This window comes from Heptranchias perlo, chromosome 14, assembly GCF_035084215.1.
Source record: "Heptranchias perlo isolate sHepPer1 chromosome 14, sHepPer1.hap1, whole genome shotgun sequence".
Classification (NCBI taxonomy): domain Eukaryota; kingdom Metazoa; phylum Chordata; class Chondrichthyes; order Hexanchiformes; family Hexanchidae; genus Heptranchias; species Heptranchias perlo.
In genome coordinates this window covers 24,148,777-24,173,595 of record NC_090338.1, presented here as the reverse complement: position 1 = coordinate 24,173,595, position 24,819 = coordinate 24,148,777, and the positions used below count along the sequence as shown (strand labels likewise).

Sequence of the window (24,819 nt, the reverse complement as noted above, 5' to 3'; positions counted from 1 at the left end):
GACCAAGATTCCTGCTCTTGATCGCTATGTAGCGATCTCTGCTGGATGAGCATGTGCATGGACATCGAAATAGCACATAATTGAACTCTGGATACCCCTGAAGTCAGATAGCCTGCTGACATGCACTGCAGTGGCTCACACATAAAAAATGACCACTTGGGCAAAGTACCAGAGGGCATCCAGTGTCTCTGCAAAAAGTTAACACCTTGAGAAAAGGGATGGGGAGAAACCTTTTTTTCAAAAAACATCTTGACTTGCTATTTTTTGGTTTATAACCATTTTAAATAGGATCCTTTCGTGTTCTCATTAGGTGTAGATGTCTGCCCTCTTTAGAAGCTATTCCTTTATTTGTAGATGCTGTTTTAAATATTAAACATTTATGTCTTGTACATATTTCTGAAATATATCCTGAAGCCTATTCACCAAAAAAACCTACTTGATGAAAATGCTAGTTTAGTTAAAATGAGAACCTAGAATAATGAAAGTGTTTCCCTTCAGTGATTCTATCTCACCACTGTACTTGTAATGTCAGAAACCAGTCTTGAAAGTATGAATTCGGATGTTTTTATGATACCTTTTAAAATGGATTACTTTATCATTTCAGCATAGACTTATTCTGTGCCTAGATTAATGGTATTCTAAAGAAGAAAAGCTTTCATATTGGAACATTTTATCATTCTCCATTTCTCACCCTCCCAGCATACCATAAATATTGTAAAACTGCTACCGTAATCCTTCAGTAACAAATGTTTCTCCTCCCTTTAGAGCTTAAACGAGAGGATATTTATGCTGTTGAGATTGTGGGTGGAGCAACTCGTATCCCTGCTGTTAAAGAAAGAATTGCCAAGTTCTTTGGTAAAACCCTCAGTACAACGTTAAATGCAGATGAGGCTGTAGCACGTGGTTGTGCTTTGCAGGTGAGAAGTTTATATCACTTGTAGTCCAAAACATGGTGCCTAGTTTGCCATTCTCTAATGAGGCAATACCGATAATTGATCATGACTGTCACGGAAAATGTATTTTTATTGTACTACGGAAGTTACTGAGTTGGGACACCATTAGTGCAGACCAGTCCAAAGTAGTTATGTTGATGGGATGAGATGAAGTAAGGTTGGGAGGAGGCTTGTGTGGAGCATAAACACCAGCATAGACCTGTTGGGCAGAATGGCATATTTCTGTGCTGTAAAATTTTTAATTCAATGTACAAGAAACTTCAATGCTGATGCTAAGTTCCTCCCAATCACTTTTTTTTTTAAATAGAGCTGGTGTGTCTACCATTAACTTAAACATTGAGTGTCACCATATAAGATTGTTTTAAAATTAAAATTACAATTAACTTTTTTAAAAAGTGAGTGTGATTTGATTGGTGGGGAAAACTGCCATGGGGGACTTGGGACACCTGATCATTCCATTTCTGTTGTAATACTACTTAATGTACAAAAAATAAAACGTCTGTAGACAGTCTAGGGTGTAACATGTTGGCATACCAATGTGCTGCGTTAATGGCTTGGCAGGATTAAGGCTTATGCCTGTAATTCCCCCATAATGTGTGCCTGATCTCTATTGGCCTAGTGGAGTCGTTTACTTTTTCACAGGAAGAAAAGGAAAGTCTCCTGTACTTTTTTTTTATCACAAATCTTTGACGAGCATATTTAAGAGTCACTAGAAGAAGCCTCGGAGTAGGACTGCTATTCCATCCTGTTGCCTTTTCAGGGAGAGGGTGGTATGTGTGAAAGATGATTTTTTTTAAAGTCCTGCCTTCAATGAAGTTCTATTCCACTCAGTTTCTAGCCTTCCCATATCTGCTGAATGAGACCAGGAAGGCAAGGAAATTTGTTGATCTATGATTTACATTAATAACCTGGACTTGGGTTACAGGGTGTAATTTCAAAGTTTGTAGATAACATGAAACTTGGGAATGTAGTAAACAATATGGAGGTTTGTAACAGACTTCAGGAGGGCATAGACAGACTGGTGAAATGGGCAGACGCATGGCAGATGAAATTTAACGCAGAGAAGCGTGAAGTGATACATTTCGGTAAGAAGAATGAGGAGAGGCAATATAAACTAAATGGTACAATTTTAAAGGGAGTACAGGAACAGAGACACCTCAGGCTGTATGTACACAAATCTTTGAAGGTGGCAGGACAAGCTGAGAAGGCTGTTAAAAAGGCATATAGGATCCTGCGCTTTATTAATAGAAGCATAGAGTACAAAAGCAAGGAAGTTATGCTAATCCTTTATAAAACTCAGGTGGAGTATTGTTTTCAATTCTGGGCACCACATTTTAGGAAGGATGTCAAGGCCTTAGAGAGAGTGCAGAAGAGATTTACTAGAATGGTACCAAAGATGAAGGACTTCAGTTATGTGGAGAGACTGGAGAAACTGGGGTTGCCCTCCCTAGAGCAGAGAAGGTTAAGAGGAAATTTGATAGAGGTGTTCAAAATCATGAATTGTTTTGGTAGGGTAAATAAGGAGAAACTGTTTTCAGTGGCAGAGGGGTCGGTAACCAGAGGACACAGATTTAAGGTGATTGGCAAAAGAATCAGAGGCGACTTGAGGAAACATTCTTTTATGCAGAGTTGTTTTGATCTGGAATGCACTACCTGAAAGGGTGATGGAATCAGATTCAGTAACTTACAAAAGGGAACTGGATAAATACTTGAAGGGGAAAGAAAATTACAGGGCTATGGGGAAAGAACAAGGGAATGGGACTAATTGGATAGCTCTTTCAAAGAGCTGGCGCAGGCACAATGGGCCAAATTGCTGCCTCCTGTGCTGTAACGTACTATGATACTACTATCATACTATGATTTACGGTGAAGTGCAGCCATTTGAGCTTTGCTGAACTGATCAACAAATATCCGAAATTTAAATCAATCTTTAGGGAAACCCAACAACCCACAAAAATGAGATTAACAGGCTGCTTTTTGCACTAGCATTGCAGAGGTGGGATTTCATAAATTGGAAGTCCTAGAACGTGAGCCTCATGCAGTAGAAAAGGTTTAGGGAAAATTCTCTTTAGACAAATGCTGAAATCGTCTACAGAGCAAAAATAATTCTTCATTCTCTCCAAGTGTGCAGCTTGTGCAATTTCAATATAGTTTGTTGAGTTTTGGCAGTGTTCTTGACCACTGGCATTTACCCAAAGAATGTACTTTTAGTTGCTTTCAATTTGGCCCAAGAAAATGTATCATGATGTAGAACTATGCGGCGCTACTCCCTGGGCAAATTGCTTGGTGCAGTGCAGCATTCTCACTCTCAGGAAGCAGTTGGTGAGTTGATTCAGAATCTAGATCCAAATATAAATCTTTACTTTCAGAAATCTGAATTGGAACGTATTGTTGAGGTTCACGTGTCTACTTCCTACCACCTTGTTTCCCAAAGCACCGACCCTTTTGTCACCCCCACTTAACATAACTGAGATGAAGATTTTCAGTTCACCAAATTGAGCTCAAATTTAAAGTTGAGTATTGTCAACTTTTCTTCCCCTCCTGAATATTTTATCAAAATTGTTGCTGTGCATCAGTACGATGTACATTGACAAAAAGTCCAATGATTTGCTGCATCTTACCTGCAATTAACACACTTCGGCGCTGTCGTAATTATGAATACGAGATAATTTGAGCTGCTGACATCTTTTTTATTTAAAAAAAACTCACGAGATAGTTTAATGTTCTTTACCGAACCTAATTTTGAAAACATTATAAATTTAGTATAGGAAAATTTATTCTAATAATCCAGGTCCATTTATATGTTGTATTTTAGGTGTCAGAGTCATGTCTGCGCATTGTTAACGAGTTCTAATTTTTATCCTTTAAATCATCTGTAATATAGATAGTTCTGTTAAAAGCAACCTTTTTCTCTTTTTAAAAAGAAATGAAACTTCCCAAACTATTGTGTACAAGATGGATTCCGTTATTGTTCTTGGGAGATATAGAATCATTACTGCACAGGAGTCAGCCATTCGGTCCAACAAGCCCATGCCGGCTCTTGCAAGAGCAATCCAGTTAGTCCTGTTTCCCCATAGCCCTGCAAATTTTTTCTCTTCAAATATTTATCCAATTCCTTTTTGAAAGCCACGATTAAATCTGCACCCACCACCCCCTCAGGTAGCGCATTCCAGATCATAACTACTTGCTGCGTAAAAAAGTTTTTCCTCATGTCGCCGTTGGTTCTTTTACCAATCAGCTTGAATCTGTGTCCTCTGGTTCTCGATACTTCTGCCAATGGGAACAGTTTCTCTTTATTTACTTTATCTAAACCAGTCATGATTTTAAACACTTCTATCAAATCTCCTCTCAACCTTCTCTGCTCTAAGGAAAACAACCCCAGTTTCTGCAGTCTCTCCATGTAACTGAAGTCCCTCATCCCTGGAACCATTCTAGTAAATCTTTTCTGCATCCCCTCTAAAGCCTTCACATCCTTCCTAAAGTGCGGTGCCCAGAATTGGACACAATACTCCAGCTGTGGCCGAACCAGTGTTTTATAAAGTTTCAATCATAACTTCCTTGCTTTTGTACTCTGTGCCTCTATTTATAAAGCCCAGGATCCCATATACTTTTTTAACTGCTTTCTCAGCCTGTCCTGCCACCTTCAAAGATTTGTGCACATATACCCACAGGTGTCTCTGTCTCCCCTTTAGAATTGTACCATTTTAGTTTTTATTGCCTCTCCTCGTTCTGCCTGCCAAAATATATCACTTCGCACTTCTCTGCATTAAATTTCATCTGCCACGTGTCCGCCCATTCTGACAGCCTGTCTACGTCCTCTTGAAGTCTATTGCTGTCCTCCTCACTGTTTATTACACTTCCAAATTTTGTGTCATCTGCAAATTTTGAAATTGTGCCCTGTACACGCAAGTCCAAGTCATTAATATATATGAAAAAAAGCAGTGGTCCTAGTACCGACCCCTGGGGAACACCTCTGTATACCTTCCTCCGGTCCGAAAAACAACCGTTCACCACTACTCTGTTTCCTGTCACTTAGCCAATTTCGTATCCATGCTGCCACTGCCCCTTTTATTCCACGAGCTTCAATTTTGCTGACAAGCCTGTTATGTGGCACTAATCAAACGCCTTTTGAAAGTGCATATACTTGACATCAACCGCATTGCCCTCATCAGCCCTCTCTGTTACCTCATCAAAAAACTCAATCAAGTTAGTTAAACATGATTTCCCTTTAACAAATCCGTGCTGGCTTTCCTCTATTAATCCACACTCGTCCAAGTGACTATTAATTTTGTCCCGGATTATCATTTCTAAAAGCTTCCCCATCAGCGAGGTTAAACTGACTGGCCTGTAATTGTATAATATTACCATACAAAACTAAAGTAGAGTAGATATGCTAGAATGCAAGCTATGTTAAATGCATTTTGCAAGAGCCAGCCCCTCCTAAAATTGACCATTCACTTTTTTCCTAGGGAAATATTTGGCACTTTCCAGCAAATAGCACAGACGATCTATGAAAATTCAGCGATGGAGGGGATTTAACATGCGTTCCATGGTTCCCTTTATTAAACTTATAATTAGCTGTCCTGCCCTTTCTGTTTCTCTCCCTTTTCCATCTACTCAGACTTTAGCACACAATCTATACTGACAGTGCAGTGCCTCCCCAGTACTGCACTGAACTATCAGAGGTGCCATTTTTCGGATGAGATGCTAAACCGAGACCCCGTCTTCCTTCCCATGGCACTTGTTGAAGAAGTGCAAGGGAGTCCTCCCCTGTGTCCTGGCCAATATTTATCCCTCAACGAACATCACTAAAACTAGTTATTGCTGTTTGTGAGACCTTGTTATGTGCAAATTGGCAAATTTCCTACATTACACCAGGAACTACACTTCAAAAAGTACTTAATTGGCTGTAAATTGCTTTGGGAAGTCCTGAGCTCGTGAAAAGTGCTAAATAAATGCAAGTTATTTCTTTTCATTACTCCTAGCCCCCCAGGGTCCATATGCTCCAAAAGGGCTTGTAGATGACCTGTTCAGTGCTGCTTTGGGACTTCGGATCTTTAGGACATCAGATCTGCCAAGTGTGAATCTTGTCTTGGTTAAACAATGGAATATACTTTTATGTGTTTTTTAAAAACAGCTCTATAAATTTAAATATGTTTTTAAGCAATGTCACTCAATTGGTTAATTGCCCTTCCTGGCATTTACCTAATGTTGAGGGCTCTGACAAAATATTTAGTCTTCATGTGCTGTCACCAGTCATGATGTCAGCACTGGGGTAAAGTAATAAGGTGGCACTACTGCCTTTAGAGACTAACACCAGCAAAGGCATTCGTGTTTTTTGGCTACTAGTTGAATGGCTTATCCCACTTTAATAGCCCAGCAAAGCAGTTTTGTACTCACTAGCCTGTATGTATCTTCCTAGGTCAGTGGGAAGACATAGGAGCCAGATATATATTTGAACCATGATTTTAAACCATTTAAAATGGATGCCATCTCTAATGCTTTACATCAGTGCAGTATTTGATGTACAAACAATCTTGCGTTTGTATCATTTTAATGTTCTGTTTGCCATGGAATGTGCCCTGCAATATAAACAGTTTCTACAGCATCCAAGACCTATTGCAATTCTGTTCAACAACATAAACCAAAGTAGGAGTGACTTACATAGACTTGCTCATTTGTTTACCTTTTTTTTGGGGGTGGGGGGGGGGGGCGGCGTTGTGGTTAAGTGCCCACCTCAGATTGCCTGAGTGAGGTGGTAGATGCACTATAGGAGAAATCATAAGCAAGAGTTCGTGTCCTGCTCCTTCATGGCACAGAACATTAACACATCAGTATACCACACAAATAGATGCTTTTCAGATATCTTTATGCTCATTCCATGACTAAACTGGTACAGTGAAGATATCCATATAGATTAAACAGTCAGTGTCAGTACTTCTGTGACATTTTTTCCAAGTGTACTAAGGCTAATTACATTTGAGGCAAAACTATCTTTCAGGTATTGTACAATAAATTTCTGTTTTGTTTTTCTAGTGCGCTATTCTGTCACCTGCATTCAAGGTGAGGGAATTCTCTATCACAGACTTGGTTCCATTCCCAATTTCCATGAGGTGGAATTCGCCAGCTGAGGAAGGGCTTGGGTGAGCATTCATTTCCAACTTCTGAATCATTTAACAGTTGGATCACTTGTGGATCTAGGAGTCTGAAGTTAGGAGTCCATTCAGTTTCCAATGTGCAACTTTCAAGCGTCTTGGTAATGCATTCAAGTAAATAAAAGTAGAGCAATAATCATCAAAACTTAAGAGTTTAGATTGCTTAAATGCTTGGTTTATGCTGATAATGCTAGTGACATCTAGCGGTCAAATACTAATACGGCCACGGTTCTCACATCAATATCCACCGACCTCTACTGGAAATTCTCCAGTAAGGACAGTATCGGCTTGCCTATGATGGATCTTGAGGTGGTATGCCTGACCCTTACCGTAGTAGCTCACAGGTGATGTACTAGAGGGTAGTCATCAATCTTGGAACCATACCTTAGCACTAGAGTCCCAGAGGATGAAAATGAAGAACATAGGGTGGAGAAGTTGTCCTGCAATCTGTTGTGCATAGGAAAGGAACCTATGGTCCATGCATTTTTTTTAACTTGATTGTTTCCGTTTTTGGAGAATTCCTGGAATACTGCCCAAGAACCATCGGTCCCTGCTCTTCTCTGTTAAAACCACTCACTCTTCCGGGATGATCCCAGAAAGCAAAGATAACTTACGACTGCTTCTCTCCGCTACCAACCGTCTCCTTAAACCCCGCTTCCTTGACCCCTCCATCCTCTCCTCCAGCAACCAGTGTGAGGAGCTCATGTTACCAAGATTGAGACCATTCGTTCAGCTGCCTCTGCCGCACTGCTCCTTCCCCTTGCCCACAAAGCCAAACTTCCCATAAGATTTTCCTTTTCTAGCCCTGAACCCACCTCCTTCTCTAGTTTCTCTCCTACCATCCCTCACAATGTCTTCTATGAGCTCATCTTATTCATGAGATCCACCTTAATCCTCCCTTGACCCTATTCCCACTAAACTGCTCAGCACCCAACTTCCCTTCCTGGTCCCTATGCTAGCTGATATTGCAAATGTTTCTCTCTCCTTGTGTAGTGTGCCCCTCCCTTTCAAAACCGCTGTCATCACCCCAATGCTCAAAAAACCCACCTTCAACCCATCCATCCTTACAAACTACCACCCCATCTCAGACCTCCCTTTCCTGTCCCAAGCCCTCCAACGTTTTGTCGTCTCCCAAATCTATGCCCATCTTTCCTGCAATTCCGTGTTTGAACCTCGCCAATCAGATTTCTGTCTCTGCCAGAGCACTGAAACGGCCATAATGAAAGTCACAAATTACATCCTCTGTGACTGTGCCATGGTGCACTACTCCCTACTCGTCCTCCAGCTCTCTTAGCCTCAGCCTTTGACACAGTCGACCACACTTCCAACACCTTTCCTCTGTTGTGCAGCTCATGGGACTACCCTTCCTTGTACCCTTTCCTACCCGGCACTATTATCTCCAGAGTTCCCCAAGGAACTCTGGAGATAATAGTGCACCATGCTGCACCTTGATATCATCTGAAGACGACATGGGTCAGGTTCCATATCTATGCAGATGACACCCAGCTCTACCTGTCCTCCACCTCTCTCGACCTCTCCACTGCTTCTTGTGTTGTCATCCAGTCTTGGCTGAGCCGCAGTGTCTTCCAGTTAAACACAGTACCCACGCCACTGATTCCATCCCTCTCCCTGACCACTGTCTCGGTGAATCAGACTGTTCACAATTGTGGCGTCCTAGTTGACCTCAAGCTGAGCTTCCAACCCCATATTCTCTCCATCACAAAGACCACCTACTTCCACCGCTGTAACATTGCCCCTAACTCTGCCACTGCCTCAGCCTGTCTGCTGCCCAAACCCTAATCCATGCCTTTGTCCACCAGACTCTACTATTCCAATGCTCTCCTGGCTGCCTTCCCATCCTCCACCTTCCATAAACTTTATCTCATCCAAAACTCTGCTGCCCATGTCCTGTCCCACTTACCCATCACTCCTGTGCTCGCTAACCTATATTCACTCCCAGTACCCCAAAGCCTCCAATTTAAAATTCTCATCCTTGTATTTCAGTCTTTTCATGGCCTCACCCCTCGATATCTGTGTAGCCTTCTCCAGCCCTACACCCATGAAGAGCTCTTTGTTCCTCCATCTCTGACCTCTTGTGCATCCCCGCCCCCCGTACCATTGGTGGTTATGCCTTCAGCCGTCTCTAAGCCACAAGCTCTGGAACTCTCTGCCTCTCAGCACCCCCTCTTGCTCTCCTCACCCCACCCTCCCCCCACCAAAGCCACTCTGTAAAACCCACCCCTTTGATCAAGCTTTTAGTCACTGCTCCTAAGACCTGTTTCTTTGGCTCAGTCATTTTTTTTGTCTGATTACGCCTCTGAAGCACCGTGGGAGGTTTTTCTACTTGAAAGGCACTATATAAATGCAAGTTGTTATTATTTGACCTAATTTCTCTTTCCTCACCCCCTTTTTTTTTGCATGAACATAAGAAATAGAAGCAAGAATGGACTATAGGGCCCCTCATGCCTGCTCCACCATTCAATAAGATCATAGCTGATCTTCAACCTCGACTCCACTTTCCTGCCTGATCCCCATATGCCTTGATGCCCCTAGAGTCCAAAAACCTATCTATCTCCGCCTTGAATATACTCAACGGCTCAGCATCCACAGCCCTCTGGGGCAGAGACTTCCAAAAATCACAACCCTCTTGAGTGAAGAAATTCTTCCTCATTTCGGTCTTAAATGGCTGACCCCTTATCCTTATCTCTATCCTAATGTTAACCAATGAGAGAAAAAAGTATTTTTCTGGACCTAGAATACATTAATGTGGGTGAAAATAAACATTTTGCTGTTAAGACTTTTGTAATGAAATATTTATGTCATTGTTACACATGCAGTTGTCCTCAGATTAGCGAATTGAGTGAAGAATCATTAGTATATCAGATTAGGAGGATGAGTTCTTGGAATGCATTCAAGACAGTTTCCTAGAACAATATGTCATGGAACCAACCAAGGAACAGGCTATTTTAGATCTTGTATTGTGTAATGAGACAGGGTTAATCAGTAATCTCATAGTAAAGGATCCTCTAGGGAAGATTGATCATAATATGATAGAATTTCGCATTGAGTTTGAGAGTGACAAACTTAAGTCCAAAACTAGAGTCTTAAACTTAAATAAAACCAATTACATAGGTGTGAGGGGCGAGTTGGCTAAGGTAGATTGGGAAATTAGATTAAAAGATATGACAGTAGATAGGTAGTCGCAGACATTTTAAAAAATATTTCAGAATTCTCAACGAATATACATTCCATTGAGAAATAAAAACTCCACCGGAAAAGCGATTCATCTGTGGCTAAGAAAAGAAGTTAAGGATAGTATTAGATTAAAAGAAGAGGCTTATAATGTTGCAAAGAATAGTAGTAATCCTGAGCATTGGGAGAGTTTTAGAAACCAGCAAAGGATGACCAAAAAATTGATAAAGGGAGAAAATAGAATATGAGAGTAAATAGCAAGAAATATAAAAACAGATTGTAAGAGTTTTTACAAGTATGTTGAGTAGAATGAGCCTATACTCTCAAGTTTAGAAGAATGAGAGATGATCTCATTGAAACATATAAGATTCTGAGGGGTCTTGATGGGGTAGAGACTGAGAGGTTGTTTCCTCTGGCTTGAGAGTCTAGAACTAGAGGGCATAGTCTCAGGATAAGGGGTCAGCCGTTTACGTCTGAGATGAGGAGGAATTACTTCACTCAGGATTGTGAATCTTTGGAATTCTCTGCCCCAGAGGGCTGTGGATGCTGAGTCATTGAGTATATTCAAGGCTGAGATCGATAGATTTTTGGACTCTAGGGGTATCAGGGCATATGGGGTTTGGGCAGGATAGTGGAGTTGAGGTTGAAGATCAGTGGCGGAGCAGGCTCGAGGGGCCATATAGCCTACTCCTGCTCCTATTTCATATGTTCTTATATTTAGTTTTCAGTGAATTTGAAATTGGATCAAATAGATTCTAAGATTTTTTTTTATTTCACTTTAGTGATTGTGAGGTGTTCCCCAAGAACCATGCAGCACCATTCTCCAAAGTACTTACTTTCTATAGAAAAGAACCCTTCGACCTTGAAGCAATTTACAATTACCCCAAGGAGTTACCCTATCCTGACCCCAAAATTGGTAAGATGTTTGTGTTTCCTCTAAATGCTGTTTTCATTTTGAGATGAAAGTTTGCTCAGTTTGAATGGATTCCTTTTTGGGGGGATGTTAAAACTATCTTGGAGTATAATGGGTGTCCTTCCTACGAAGCTCAAGCATAGTTTCTGGGGGGGTTAAAGCGAGTCTATGAAGATTTCTCCAAGCTGAAGTTTCTTCTCTCCATGCTTTTCCCAATACCTCTAACATGGGATTGGTTTGAGAACACGGGGAGTGTTGCATTTCAGGATTTTCAGCCATTTCCCTGTGGAAGGATTCAGGTACGAGTTATATCGAAGTGTTGCGTTTAAGTTAATGAGAGTCAACAAAGGTTTAAAATCTAGCATAAAGCCACAGCTGGAGGGTGAAGAAGATGAGCAGTCAAGACAGACAACTGTCCACTAGAACGTTGCATGTTCAAATAATGGGAGGGATCGTTAAGCATATCCTATGAACCATCCAGGCTCATTGTGCTGGTATAACACTAGTCATTTTAAAAACAACAGGAGTTAGATGTCTGGGGGGCAACAACCCAGGGAAGGGATATAGCAGGCTGAATTGGTAGTTCTACAGGCCAACTTCCAGGCAGGGAAGGAGTTAGGGGTCCAACTGCAAACTTCTTGTCCCAGGAGTCCATAAGAAGAATGAAGAGACACTGTTCGAAGTCAGTTGGTACTGATAGCTGAGAGGGCAAGTAAAGCTCAGGTCATTCTACCTTTAGGGAGCCACCCAAGCCCAGAGTAAGCCTTTGTCTCATTCATTGATGAAGCTCACCAAAAGGAAGTGTTACTTAGGCAGCTAACCAGGACAGTGTTGTGTATTTTTATTATTTACGAGGAGGGATTGAATGTACATTGTATTAAGGTGAGATTTGTTGTAACAGTTACTCTGTATGTTCATTTACTCCCTAAAATAAAGCAGCTTAATAATTTTTATCAGTCCACCTCCTGGAAAATTGAAGAAACGCATGTGAAATTAATGATATCCAGTTCATATAACAAGGGGTCCCATTGTTACCCCACCCAGGTTATGCTAACATACATCTAGATTATGGCTCGAATTGACTCTGACCGATGAACCAGCAGTGGTTGCCATTCATTAGATTTAAATTCACCCACTAAGTTACAGCGTTCTTTTTGGCGGCAACTTCCTTGAACTGCAAGTTCAAATAACATCAGTGTTCTTTCCCGGGCTGTGTGAGTGGTGAAAGGATCTCTAAGGCCCCTCAATCAGCTTGAAGCGAGCCATGCTGAGAGAACCAGGCAGTGCACTTCCTTCACAAACTGCGCAAACTAAAAATCCGGATATGCCCGATAAGGTATTACAAAATGACATAGAGAAAGTAAAATTGAGAGGATAAGATTAAAAGACTTGAGATAAGATACAGAAGGAAAAAGTTTTAAAAAAAATTTTAGACTTTTTTTAATTAATTTTTTTTTATATGTCCAAAAACGATTAAATCAGGAGAAATGAGACTCCACATTATTAAAAGTTAATTTTTAGTGCCGAGAGGTTGCTTGGCAATCATTAAGACTTACCACGCTGTTAAAACTTAGTTTAGATTTTTTTTTTAAAAACTGAGAGTACCTGTTTTGTGGCGAGATTAGTTCGTTTTCAGCTGGGCAGGAGAGCACGTTGGCGCTGGTCCATTGTTTTTATTGATTGTAGCTGGCAATATCCTTTTTAAGGCAAAGCTGTCACGTCCCCAGCAAACCAGGAAGAGCAAGTTCTGGATTTTTGCGTTTAACTGCATAAGTGCGGTCGCCAGAACTTGCTCTTTGATTTTGCCCTTAATAACAGTGAGCGCTGTTAGGCTGACTGTTATTTTAAAAGCAATTTCTGGGCAAAAGTAAACTCCTGATTGTGAGGGATGTGAGTGCTTACAGGAGAGACTGGTGATGCTAACCAGAGAGAATATCTAAGGCAGACCTGAAGTTTGTATTCCCTATAAAAGTAACTATTAATTTAACTCACAACCTGCAGCATTCATTAAAGGTTTTTATGTGGCGGGGCTGGGGGGGTGGTGTTTGATGTACTAATTTTCATTTACTATTTAGGTCGCTTTACTATTCAGAAAGTGGTCCCACAAACCGATGGGTCCAGTTCTAAGGTGAAAGTGAAGGTGCGGGTTAACATTCACGGTGTCTTCAGTATATCCAGTGCCTCGTTGGTGGAAGTGCAGAAATGTGAAGAGACAGATGATGTTCCGATGGAAACTGATCAGCAATCCCAGACTAATGTAAAAGAGGAGGAGGTATACTTAGCTTGCATTGTCCTACTCTCAGAGGGCTGTTTCATAAACAATGTTGAGGTTTATGTCTGGTGCTCCTTTTGGATTCTTTTCCAACTATGGAATTGGGCATTGGAACCATCATAAGAAAATAATTATTTTGAGCGTAACATTGAAAATATTAATTCATGAATAGTGGTTGTTTGCTAAAATTAAGTCATAATTTATTTTTCACTTTCTCTGCCCCCAATCTGCCTCCCCCTCAAAGCTATTGCACGTTTGCCCCACCTGGAACAATGGACTAAAGATCAACTTTCTGGCCTTGTGTCCGATGTGTGCATGATTGTTCAGCTCTCTGATTTTGCTTCCTCCCCTAGAGGGACATGACTGACCTCCATTCAGTAATTGTCCACAGCAGATTAGGAACTCTGTAGATTATTATGGATACAGACAAATGTCCTGCTCTGCAATGTGCCATGTTGAATCTTAGAAAGTTACGGCACAGAAGGAGGCCGTACGGCCCATCGTGTCCATGCCAGTGCACATCACCAAAACTAGTAATGAGTTTTAACAAGTGATGTGCTAGCTGCCGAGGCTGTATTGCTACCACTAGTACTTTATGCAGCAAAGATTAATAGACATAAACCAACATTTTTTTTAATGTGATTTCCACACCTCATGATGATCTGATCTGTGCTGTCAACAGGAAAGAACTGAGGGATGATAGACCACATAAAGGGAGGGAAATTGAATTGTCAGCTATGCTGGGCCAGTCTTCATAATCTTAGTCTGTTATAAAGGGGTGTGTTGCTAGTGCTCAAGGATTGGTGTTTCATTCCCACTGCTCCTACCCCCACCTCCCCCTCAAAAGGCAACTAGTCTATATCGTATCATATTGTGTTTAAGAAATGATGGACTGGGGAGCAAACATATTTTTGTTCTTTTCAGAGTAAAATGCAAATTGACCAGCAGGAAGAACCAGCTCATGGAGATGGTAATCACCCACCAGGGTCAGCAGAGAGTCAGAAAAATGAAATTGATGAAATGGAGGTAATTTTTGTGGTTCAGCTTCTTCTGTGATTTTTAAATCATGAGAACAGGGGCACCAAGGATTATCCCAATGATCATTAAAGGATGGATGGACACTAAAGAGCATTCATTAGGATAATAAACCTCTGTACTTAAGTAATTTGCTATAATTTTTTTTAGAAAACTTACCAACACTGGCCATCATTTTTATTACATTGAGCGTGGGATACTTGGATCATGAGAGAATGGTAGCCCATCCTGGACCATTTCTTTTACTTCAAATTCATGATTATTAAAAATTATAAAATGTCAAGCTTTCATTTGATGGAATGACTAATTTTGCAATACTACCATTAAAGTTTGTATTCCCTTTTTTAAAAGCAGAGTAAACCTTCTGCTATTATGTCAGAGCCTTATTTTTCAGCATGGATGTTCTGGGTGCCTGCATGTTCTGTTCCTGCAGTGTGACCTCATTTTTAAAAAAAATGTACAGTGAGAAACTCAATTGCATCACGGTTTGAAAGCCACACCTTTTAATGCAGGGTTTACCATCTAATGCAGGGTTTACCATCTACAGATCTCAGGTGCAACTTATGCAATGGTGTAAATAATGTGAACTGCCTGTAGACAAGGGGAGCCCGCCTTTCCTCTGCTGCCCCCGCCTGTCCTCTGCTGCCCCCACCTAAATTTTCCTTGTCTCCTCCATTCCTTCCTGCTCCTGCGGTCCACCTTCATCCAACAACAACTTGCATTTATAGAGCACCTTTAACATAATAAAATGTCCCAAGGTGCTTCATAGGATCATTATCAGACAAAATTTGAAATCGAGCCACATGAGATATTGGGACAGGTCACCAAAAGCTTGGTCAAAGTGGTAGGTTTTAAGGCGTGTCTTAAAGGAAGGTAGAGAGGCGGAGTGATTTAGGGAGGGAATTCCAGAGCTTGAGGCCAAGGCACGTGAAGCCACGGCCGTCGCTGCTGGGGTGAAGGAAGTTGGGGATGCACGTGCCAGAAGTGGAGGAACTCATAGTTCTCGGAAGGTTGTAGTGCTGGAGGAGGTTGCAGAGATAGAGATAGAGAGGGGGAGGTATTTGAACACAAGGTTGAGAATTTTAAATTTGAGCTGTTGCTGGTCCACCACCTCTTCCCTCCTGTCCAGTATCACCTACACCTCTTTCCCCTCACTCCCATCCCTCATCACCTCTCAACTCCTCCTTTTCCCCACTCTTAATCAGACCACATCTTACTCCTTTGCTTCTCCCTGTCTACCGCCACCTTCCCTTTTCCCTGACCGCCTCATTCCTTTCCCCACCTACCTCTTTCCCATCCCTATCCACTACATTGTCCTCACTGTCAGGAAGGTGTAATTACAGAAGGACAAGCTCCTTGGACAGTTTCCATTCTAAATGTGAGTGTAGAAATTTATAATGGGGAGGGAAAGTTGCCAAAATGCATGGGATTTTTAATATATTATAGATGACAATATCAAGTATCGCATAAAAATACAGACTGAATGTATGACTTTGTAATGGGGCCTGAATAATGTCCACACACCTTGGTCCTCTAACCCCACTGCATCTGAAGACACACTTAGTCTTGATTCCCTCTATGCAAACCCATGGGAAATGGAGTCATCGGTTGTATTAAAGTGACTTTCCTTTTAAAAGTTGTCTTGATTTCAGAATACAATATTATGAAAAAATGTTTTATTATATTTAACTCAAAACTCTGGTTAATTGCCTCATTATTCTTTTTAGACCTCTGAAATGGCTTCAAAAGAAGATAAGAACAGAGACCAGCCTCCACAGGCGAAGAAGGCAAAAGTCAAAACAAAGACTGTGGACCTACCCATAGAGAACAATCTGCAGTGGCAATTGGGTCAGCAACTGCTGAATATATTCATTGAAACAGAGGTAAACTTTTTTTCAAAAGATACTACATTTACATCAGAAGATACTTTTTTTTTCTTCGTTCATGGGATGTGGGCGTCACTGGCGAGGCCGGCATTTATTGCCCATCCCTAATTGCCCTTGAGAAGATGGTAGTGAGCCGCCGCCTTGAACCGCTGCAGTCCGTGTGGTGAAGGTTCTCCTACAGTGCTGTTAGGAAGGGAGTTCCAGGATTTTGACCCAGCGACGATGAAGGAACGGTGATATATTTCCAAGTCGGGATGGTGTGTGACTTGGAGGAGAACGTGCAGATGGTGTTGTTCCCATGTGCCTGCTGCTCTCGTCCTTCTAGGTGGTAGAGGTCATGGGTTTGGGAGGTGCTGTCGAAGAAGTCTTGGCAAGTTGCTGGAGTGCATCCTGTGGATGATACACACTGCAGCCACTGTGCGCCGACGGTGAAGGGAGTGAATGTTTCGGGTGGTGGATGGGGTGCCAGTCAAGCGGGCTGCTTTGTCCTGGATGGTGTCGAGCTTCTTGAGTGTTGTTGGAGCTGCACTCATCCAGACAAGTGGAGAGTATTCCATCACACTCCTGACTTGTGCCTTGTAGATGGTGGAAAGGCTTTGGGGAGTCAGGAGGTGAGTCACTCACCGCAGAATACCCAGCCTCTGACCTGCTCTTGTAGCCACAGTATTTATATGGCTGGTCCAGTTAAGTTTCTGGTCAATGGTGACCCCCAGGATGTTGATGGTGGGGGATTCGGCGATGGTAATGCCGTTGAATGTCGAGGGGAGGTGGTTAGACTCTCTCTTGTTGGAGATGGTCATTGCCTGGCACTTGTCTGGCGCGAATGTTACTTGCCACTTATGAGCCCAAGCCTGGATGTTGTCCAGGTCTTGCTGCATGCGGGCTCGGACTGCTTCATTATTTGAGGGGTTGTGAATGGAACTGAACACTGCAATCATCAGCGAACATCCCCATTTCTGACCTTATGATGGAGGGAAGGTCATTGATGAAGCAGCTGAAGATGGTTGGGCCTAGGACACTGCCCTGAGGACCTCTTGCAGCAGTGCCCTGAGGCTGAGATGATTGGCCTTCAACAACCACTACCATCTTCCTTTGTGCTAGGTATGACTCCAGCCACTGGAGAGTTTTCCCCCTGATTCCCATTGACTTCAATTTTACTAGGGCTCCTTGGTGCCACACTCGGTCAAATGTTGCCTTGATGTCAAGGGCAGTCTCACCTCACCTCTGGAATTCAGCTCTTTTGTCTATGTTTGGACCAAGGCTGTAATAAGGTCTGGAGCCGAGTGGTCCTGGCGGAACCCAAACTGAGCATCGGTGAGCAGGTTATTGGTGAATAAGTGCCACTTGATAGCACTGTTGACGACACCTTCCATCACTTTGCTGATGATTGAGAGTAGAATGATGGGGTGGTAATTAGCCGGATTGGATTTGTCCTGCTTTTTGTGGACCGGACATACCTGGGCAATTTTCCACATTGTCGGGTAGATGCCAGTGTTGTAGCTGTACTGGAACAGTTTGGCTAGAGGCTGAGCTAGTTCTGAAGCACAAGACTTCAGCACTACAGCTGGGATGTTGTCGGGGCCCATAGCCTTTGCTGTATCCAGTGCAATCTGCCATTTCTTGATATCACGTGGAGTGTATCGAATTGGCTGAAGACTGGCTTGTGTGATGGTGGGGATATCGAGAGGAGGCAGAGATAGATCATCCACTCGGCACTTCTGGCTGAAGATGGTTGCAAACGCTTCAGCCTTGTCTTTTGCACTCACGTGAGGATGGGGATGTTTGCAGAGCCTCCTCCTCCCGTTAGTTGTTTAATTGTCCACCACCATTCACGACTGGATGTGGCAGGACTGCAGAGCTTTGATCTGATCTGTTGGTTGTGGAATCGCTTAGCTCTATCTATAGCATGTTTCTTCCGCTGTTTAGCATGCATGTAGTCCTGAGTTGTAGCTTCACCAGGTTGGCACCTCATTTTTAGGTACACCTGGTGCAGCTCCTGGCATGCTCTTCTACACTCCTCATTGAACCAGGGTTGATCCCCTGGCTTGTTGATAATGGTAGAGTGAGGAATATGCTGGGCCATGTTACCGATTGTGCTGGAATACAATTCTGTGAATCTGTACTAAGTAGGGAAAAAAACAACTTTTTTTGATGGTGCCTATTGGGCCAAGGAAAGGGTATCTTGCAATGGTTTTGTTGCTCACCAGTGATTGGATTGGCTCCCAACATGCCTACATCTAGTACCTGACATGTACAATAACTTACCTAAATTGGGAGTGCTGAACTGAAGATGGAGTAAACAAGACCCACCACCAAGAGATTTGGTTTCACTTCAGCACAAGTTCAATCAGATTTTGAATGCATTAGTGTAACTGGGACATTCCATATATCTGCTTTTAATATTTTCAAGCTCCAATTACAGCATTGTATCTCACTATAATGTAGGAGTGAGAAAATGAAGGCCACTACTGTTCATATTACAATATAATTGCATCTTACCATTCAGTTAAGAATATTTAATTTCCCAGTGTTTTAGGCTACATTAGCTGGACCAAACATGTTTGTCTCCCAAAGTATATCAATGTCTCGTGAAATGTGAGATCTGGATTTGAATCTAGATCTATTGCTTGTGCACTGTACTATGAGAAAACGTTCAAAACATTGATCTAAGTAGCTTCTTTTCTGTCTCTTTTTGGTCTGAACTTTTTTTTAAAATAGTAATGTTTCCTTTACACATTTTTGATGGGTACGGTAGCATAGTGGTTATGTTACTGGGCTAGTAATCCAGAGGCCTGGACTAAAATCCAGAGTCATGAGTTCAAATCCCGCCACGGCAGCTGGCGAATTTAAATTCAATTTATTAATTAAAAATTCAATTAATTAAATAAAAATCTGGAATTAAAATACTAGTATCAGTAATGATGGCCATGAAACTACCGGATTGTCGTAAAAACCCATCTGGTTCACTAATGTCCTTTAGGGAAGGAAGCCTGCCGCCCTCACCCGGTCTGGCCTATATGTGACTCCAGACCCACAGCAATGTGGTTGATTCTTAATTGCCCTCTGAAATGGCCTAGCAAGCCACTCAGTTGTAAAATCTCGCTACGAAAAGTCATAATAAGAATGAAACCGGACGGACGACCCGGCATCGGACCACTAGGCACCGGACACGAGAACGGCAAAACACCAAGCCCAGTCGACCCTGCAAGGTCCTCCTTACGAACATCTGGGGACTTGTGCCAAAATTGGGAGAGCTGTCCCACAGACTAGTCAAGCAACAGCCTGACATAGCCATACTCACAGAATCATATCTTTCAGCCAACGTCCCAGACTCTTCCATCACCATCCCTGGGTATGTCCTGTCCCACCGGCAGGACAGACCCACCAGAGGTGGCGGTACAGTGATATACAGTCACGAGGGAGTGGCCCTGGGAGTCCTCAACATTGACTCTGGACCCCATGAAATCTCATGGCATCAGGTCAAACATGGGCAAGGAAACCTCCTGCTGATTACCACCTACCGTCCTCCCACAGCTGATGAATCAGTCCTCCTCCATGTTGAACACCACTTGGAGGAAGCACTGAGGGTAGCAAGGGCACAAAATGTACTCTGGGTGGGGGACTTCAATGTCCATCACCAAGAGTGGCTCGGTAGCACCACTACTGACCGAGCTGGCCGAGTCCTGAAGGACATAGCTGCCAGACTGGGCCTGCGGCAGGTGGTGAGCGAACCAACACGAGGGAAAAACTTACTTGACCTCGTCCTCACCAATCTACCTGTCGCAAATGCATCTGTCCATGACAGTATTGGTAGGAGTGACCACCGCACAGTCCTCGTGGAGATGAAATCCCGTCTTCGCACTGAGGACACCATCCAACGTGTTGTGTGGCACTACCACCGTGCTAAATGGGATAGATTCAGAACAGATCTAGCAGCTCAAAACTGGGCATCCATGAGGCGCTGTGGGCCATCAGCAGCAGCAGAATTGTATTCCAGCACAATCTGTAACCTCATGGCCTGGCATATTCCTCACTCTACCATTACCAACAAGCCAGGGGATCGACCCTGGTTGAATGAGGAGTGCAGAAGAGCATGCCAGGAGCAGCACCAGGCGTACCTAAAAATGAGGTGCCAACCTGGTGAAGCTACAACTCAGGACTACAGGCATGCTAAACAGCGGAAGCAACATGCTATAGACAGAGCTAAGCGATTCCACAACCAACGGATCAGATCAAAGCTCTGCAGTCCTGCCACATCCAGTCGTGAATGGTGGTGGACAATTAAACAACTAACGGGAGGAGGAGGCTCTGCAAACATCCCCATTCTCAATGATGGCGGAGTCCAGCACGTGAGTGCAAAAGACAAGGCTGAAGCGTTTGCAACCATCTTCAGCCAGAAGTGCCGAGTGGATAATCCATCTCAGCCTCCTCCCGATATCCCCACCATCACGGAAGCCAGTCTTCGGCCAATTCGATTCACTCCACGTGATATCAAGAAACGGCTGAGTGCACTGGATACAGCAAAGGCTATGGGCCCTGACAACATCCCAGCTGTAGTGCTGAAGACTTGTGCTCCAGAACTAGCTGCGCCTCTAGCCAAGCTGTTCCAGTACAGCTACAACACTGGCATCCACCCGACAATGTGGAAAATTGCCCAGGTATGTCCTGTCCACAAAAAGCAGGACAAATCCAATCCGGCCAATTACCGCCCCATCAGTCTACTCTCAATCATCAGCAAAGTGATGGAAGGTGTCGTCGACAGTGCTATCAAGCGGCACTTACTCACCAATAACCTGCTCACCGATGCTCAGTTTGGGTTCCGCCAGGACCACTCGGCTCCAGACCTCATTACAGCCTTGGTCCAAACATGGACAAAAGAGCTGAATTCCAGAGGTGAGGTGAGAGTGACTGCCCTTGACATCAAGGCAGCATTTGACCGAGTGTGGCACCAAGGAGCCCTAGTAAAATTGAAGTCAATGGGAATCAGGGGGAAAACTCTCCAGTGGCTGGAGTCATACCTAGCACAAAGGAAGATGGTAGTGGTTGTTGGAGGCCAATCATCTCAGCCCCAGGGCATTGCTGCAGGAGTTCCTCAGGGCAGTGTCCTTGGCCCAACCATCTTCAGCTGCTTCATCAATGACCTTCCCTCCATCATAAGGTCAGAAATGGGGATGTTCGCTGATGACTGCACAGTGTTCAGTTCCATTCGCAACCCCTCAGATAATGAAGCAGTCCGAGCCTGCATGCAGCAAGACCTGGACAACATCCAGGCTTGGGCTGATAAGTGGCAAGTAACATTCGCGCCAGATAAGTGCCAGGCAATGACCATCTCCAACAAGAGAGAGTCTAAGCACCTCCCCTTGACATTCAACGGCATTACCATCGCCGAATCCCCCACCATCAACATCCTGGGGGTCACCATTGACCAGAAACTTAACTGGACCAGCCATATAAATACTGTGGCTACGGGAGCAGGTCAGAGGCTGGGTATTCTGCGGCGAGTGACTCACCTCCTGACTCCCCAAAGCCTTTCCACCATCTACAAGGCACAAGTCAGGAGTGTGATGGAATACTCTCCACTTGCCTGGATGAGTGCAGCTCCAACAACACTCAAGAAGCTCGACACCATCCAAGATAAAGCAGCCCGCTTGATTGGCACCCCATCCAACACCCTAAACATTCACTCCCTTCACCACCGGCGCACTGTGGCTGCAGTGTGCACCATCCACAGGATGCACTGCAGCAACTCGCCAAGGCTTCTTCGACAGCACCTCCCAAACCCACGACCTCTACCACCTAGAAGGACAAGGGCAGCAGGCACATGGGAACAACACCACCTGCACGTTCCCCTCCAAGTCACGCACCATCCCGACTTGGAAATATATCGCCGTTCCTTCATTGTCGCTGGGTCAAAATCCTGGAACTCCCTTCCTAACAGCACTGTGGGAGAACCGTCACCACACGGACTGCAGCGGTTCAAGAAGGCGGCTCACCACCACCTTCTCGAGGGCAATTAGGGATGGGCAATAAATGCCGGCCTTGCCAGCGACTCCCACATCCCGTGAACGAATAAAAAAAAAAAAATTCTGCTTTGTATAAATTGCAGGTTTAATTTCTTATAACTGGAGGCTTAAATGTAGCATTTAGAAAAGGTCATTCAGTCTACTTCTGAGACTGTCAGCCCTTAATGTTTGTAAAGGGAGCATACTTGCTGCACTACCTGTGGAGTAGAATGGGGGTGTGTAGAATGGTCGCCATGGAACTCCACAAACTGAATCATGACCACTCTGCTCCTTGGACAATAGCAAAATTCTTATTAACAACAAAAGTGCTTCCATGTACTTAGCTGCACTACTTTCAAGTTTCAAATATGCTACTTTATTGATCTCTACAAATCTTTGGCTCATCAGGATGAGGGATGAATGTGCAAAACATTTCAGTTTTTCCTCTGTACCCATGTCAAGTACATCTCGGTCCAGTATAGCATTGATTTGGTGCGTATAGCTCCTTCCTCTTTTTCCATAAATGTGTTATTAGTCTCATTCTTGGGAGAGCAATCGCTACTTCACCAGGGTAAATGTTTCCATTTCCTAAATGAGCTATGCTTCGAGACTTTCAGTGCCAATTCATACCATACTGTGGGCAGTTTTTGTGCTATCAATTCATACAATTTGGCACACTCAACCCAGTTCCAAATGTACCCTGTGTATGACTTCTACCAGTTTCTATATTTATTTTGATTGAACCCTTATCTATTTTATGATTAACAGTATTGAAAAGGGTTTGAAAAATCAGCTTAACAGAGTTCCTGTGAACATTTTCTGTTCTGAGATGCCTTGCAAATGCAATTTTATCTTAAATTTAATAGAAATTTATGCAAGCAGCTTTGAAATTATTGAAATATTTTAACTATAATTTTTTTTCTACTTCGATTTAGGGTAAAATGATTATGCAAGATAAACTTGAAAAGGAAAGAAATGATGCAAAGAATGCACTGGAAGAATATGTGTATGAAAGTAGAGACAAGCTATGTGGAATCTATGAAAAGTTTGTCAGTAAAGATGTAAGTATTTGATTCAGTGCCAGGGTATATGTTGTTAAGTGTATCCATGTGATTTAAATCAAGTAGTGTTAATTGTATTCAGGTGGTGCACATCAATTGAGAACTCTCTTGTATCCATTTATAAGAGAGCTGATCTAGGGTGTGGTATGGGTGTAATGTGGAGCTCTGTGAATAAAGGCTTGGAAGCAACTGAAGACTAGGCTCTAGTATTCTATCCTTCACCACCTGACTATCCAATTTATAACATGTGTGTAATGAGGAATAAAAGTGGAGGGTTCTAAACCTTTAACTGGAGTTTTATAATGGGCTATTCTATGTCTCAGGTCCTGCTTTGAAGCTAAGATAATTGCAAATTGTAAACAATTTTACACCAAGTTATAGTCCAACAAATTAATTTTAAATTCCACAAGCTTTCAGAGGCTTCCTCCTTCCTCAGGTGAATTTTGTGGAAATGAAATCTCATTTATAAATCACAGAACAATGCTTGGTGATTACAGACTGTCTTTTCAACTGCCCGTTGCCAAGGCAATCAGTGTGCAGACATGATGTGGAGATGCCGGTGATGGACTGGGGTTGACAATTGTAAACAATTTTACAACACCAAGTTATAGTCCAACAAATTTATTTTAAATTCCACAAGCTTTCGGAGGCTTCCTCCTTCCTCAGGTGAACGGTGTGGAAATGAAATTTTCGAATCCTTCGCATTAGAAAATCACAGAACAATGCCTGGTGATTACTGCCCGTTGCCAAGGCAATCACAGTGAGCAGACAGAAAGGTGTCACCTAAAAGGCCACCGAATATACAAACCCCCCCAAAAAAAAGAGAGAGAGAGAGAAGGAAGACAGTCAATGACTGTCATTTCATTTCCACACCGTTCACCTGAGGAAGGAGGAAGCCTCCGAAAGCTTGTGGAATTTAAAATAAATTTGTTGGACTATAACTTGGTGTTGTAAAATTGTTTACAATTGTCAACCCCAGTCCATCACCGGCATCACCACATCATGTCTGCACACTGATTGCCTTGGCAACGGGCAGTTGAAAAGACAGTCTGTAATCACCAAGCATTGTTCTGTGATTTATAAATGCGATTTCATTTCGAGGATTTCATTTCCACAAAATTCACCCGAGGAAGAAGGAAGCCTCCGAAAGCTTGTGGAATTTAAAATAAATTTGTTGGACTATAACTTGGTGTTGTAAAATTGTTTACAATTGTCAACCCCAGTCCATCACCGGCATCTCCACATCAAAGATAATTGCAGACAGCAATGGGAAATAATAGTTATAATAAATAACACAATAGAAATAACGAACTTGTGTATTTTTATCAAGATTTTATCATTTCTCTGTTT

General features: G+C 42.9%; 1 protein-coding gene across 1 annotated transcript in view; it reads left to right on the top strand.

Moving 5' to 3' along the window:
- LOC137332364 (heat shock 70 kDa protein 4-like) overlaps positions 1–24,819 on the top strand; it is a 61,823-nt gene that overhangs the window by 25,066 nt on the left and 11,938 nt on the right. Inside the window, exons 9-15 of the mRNA XM_067996130.1 lie at positions 766–917; positions 6,990–7,096; positions 11,083–11,216; positions 13,289–13,485; positions 14,410–14,511; positions 16,248–16,403; positions 23,344–23,469. Coding sequence (XP_067852231.1) covers positions 766–917; positions 6,990–7,096; positions 11,083–11,216; positions 13,289–13,485; positions 14,410–14,511; positions 16,248–16,403; positions 23,344–23,469 — 974 coding nt within the window. The remainder of the gene's footprint in view (positions 1–765; positions 918–6,989; positions 7,097–11,082; positions 11,217–13,288; positions 13,486–14,409; positions 14,512–16,247; positions 16,404–23,343; positions 23,470–24,819) is intronic.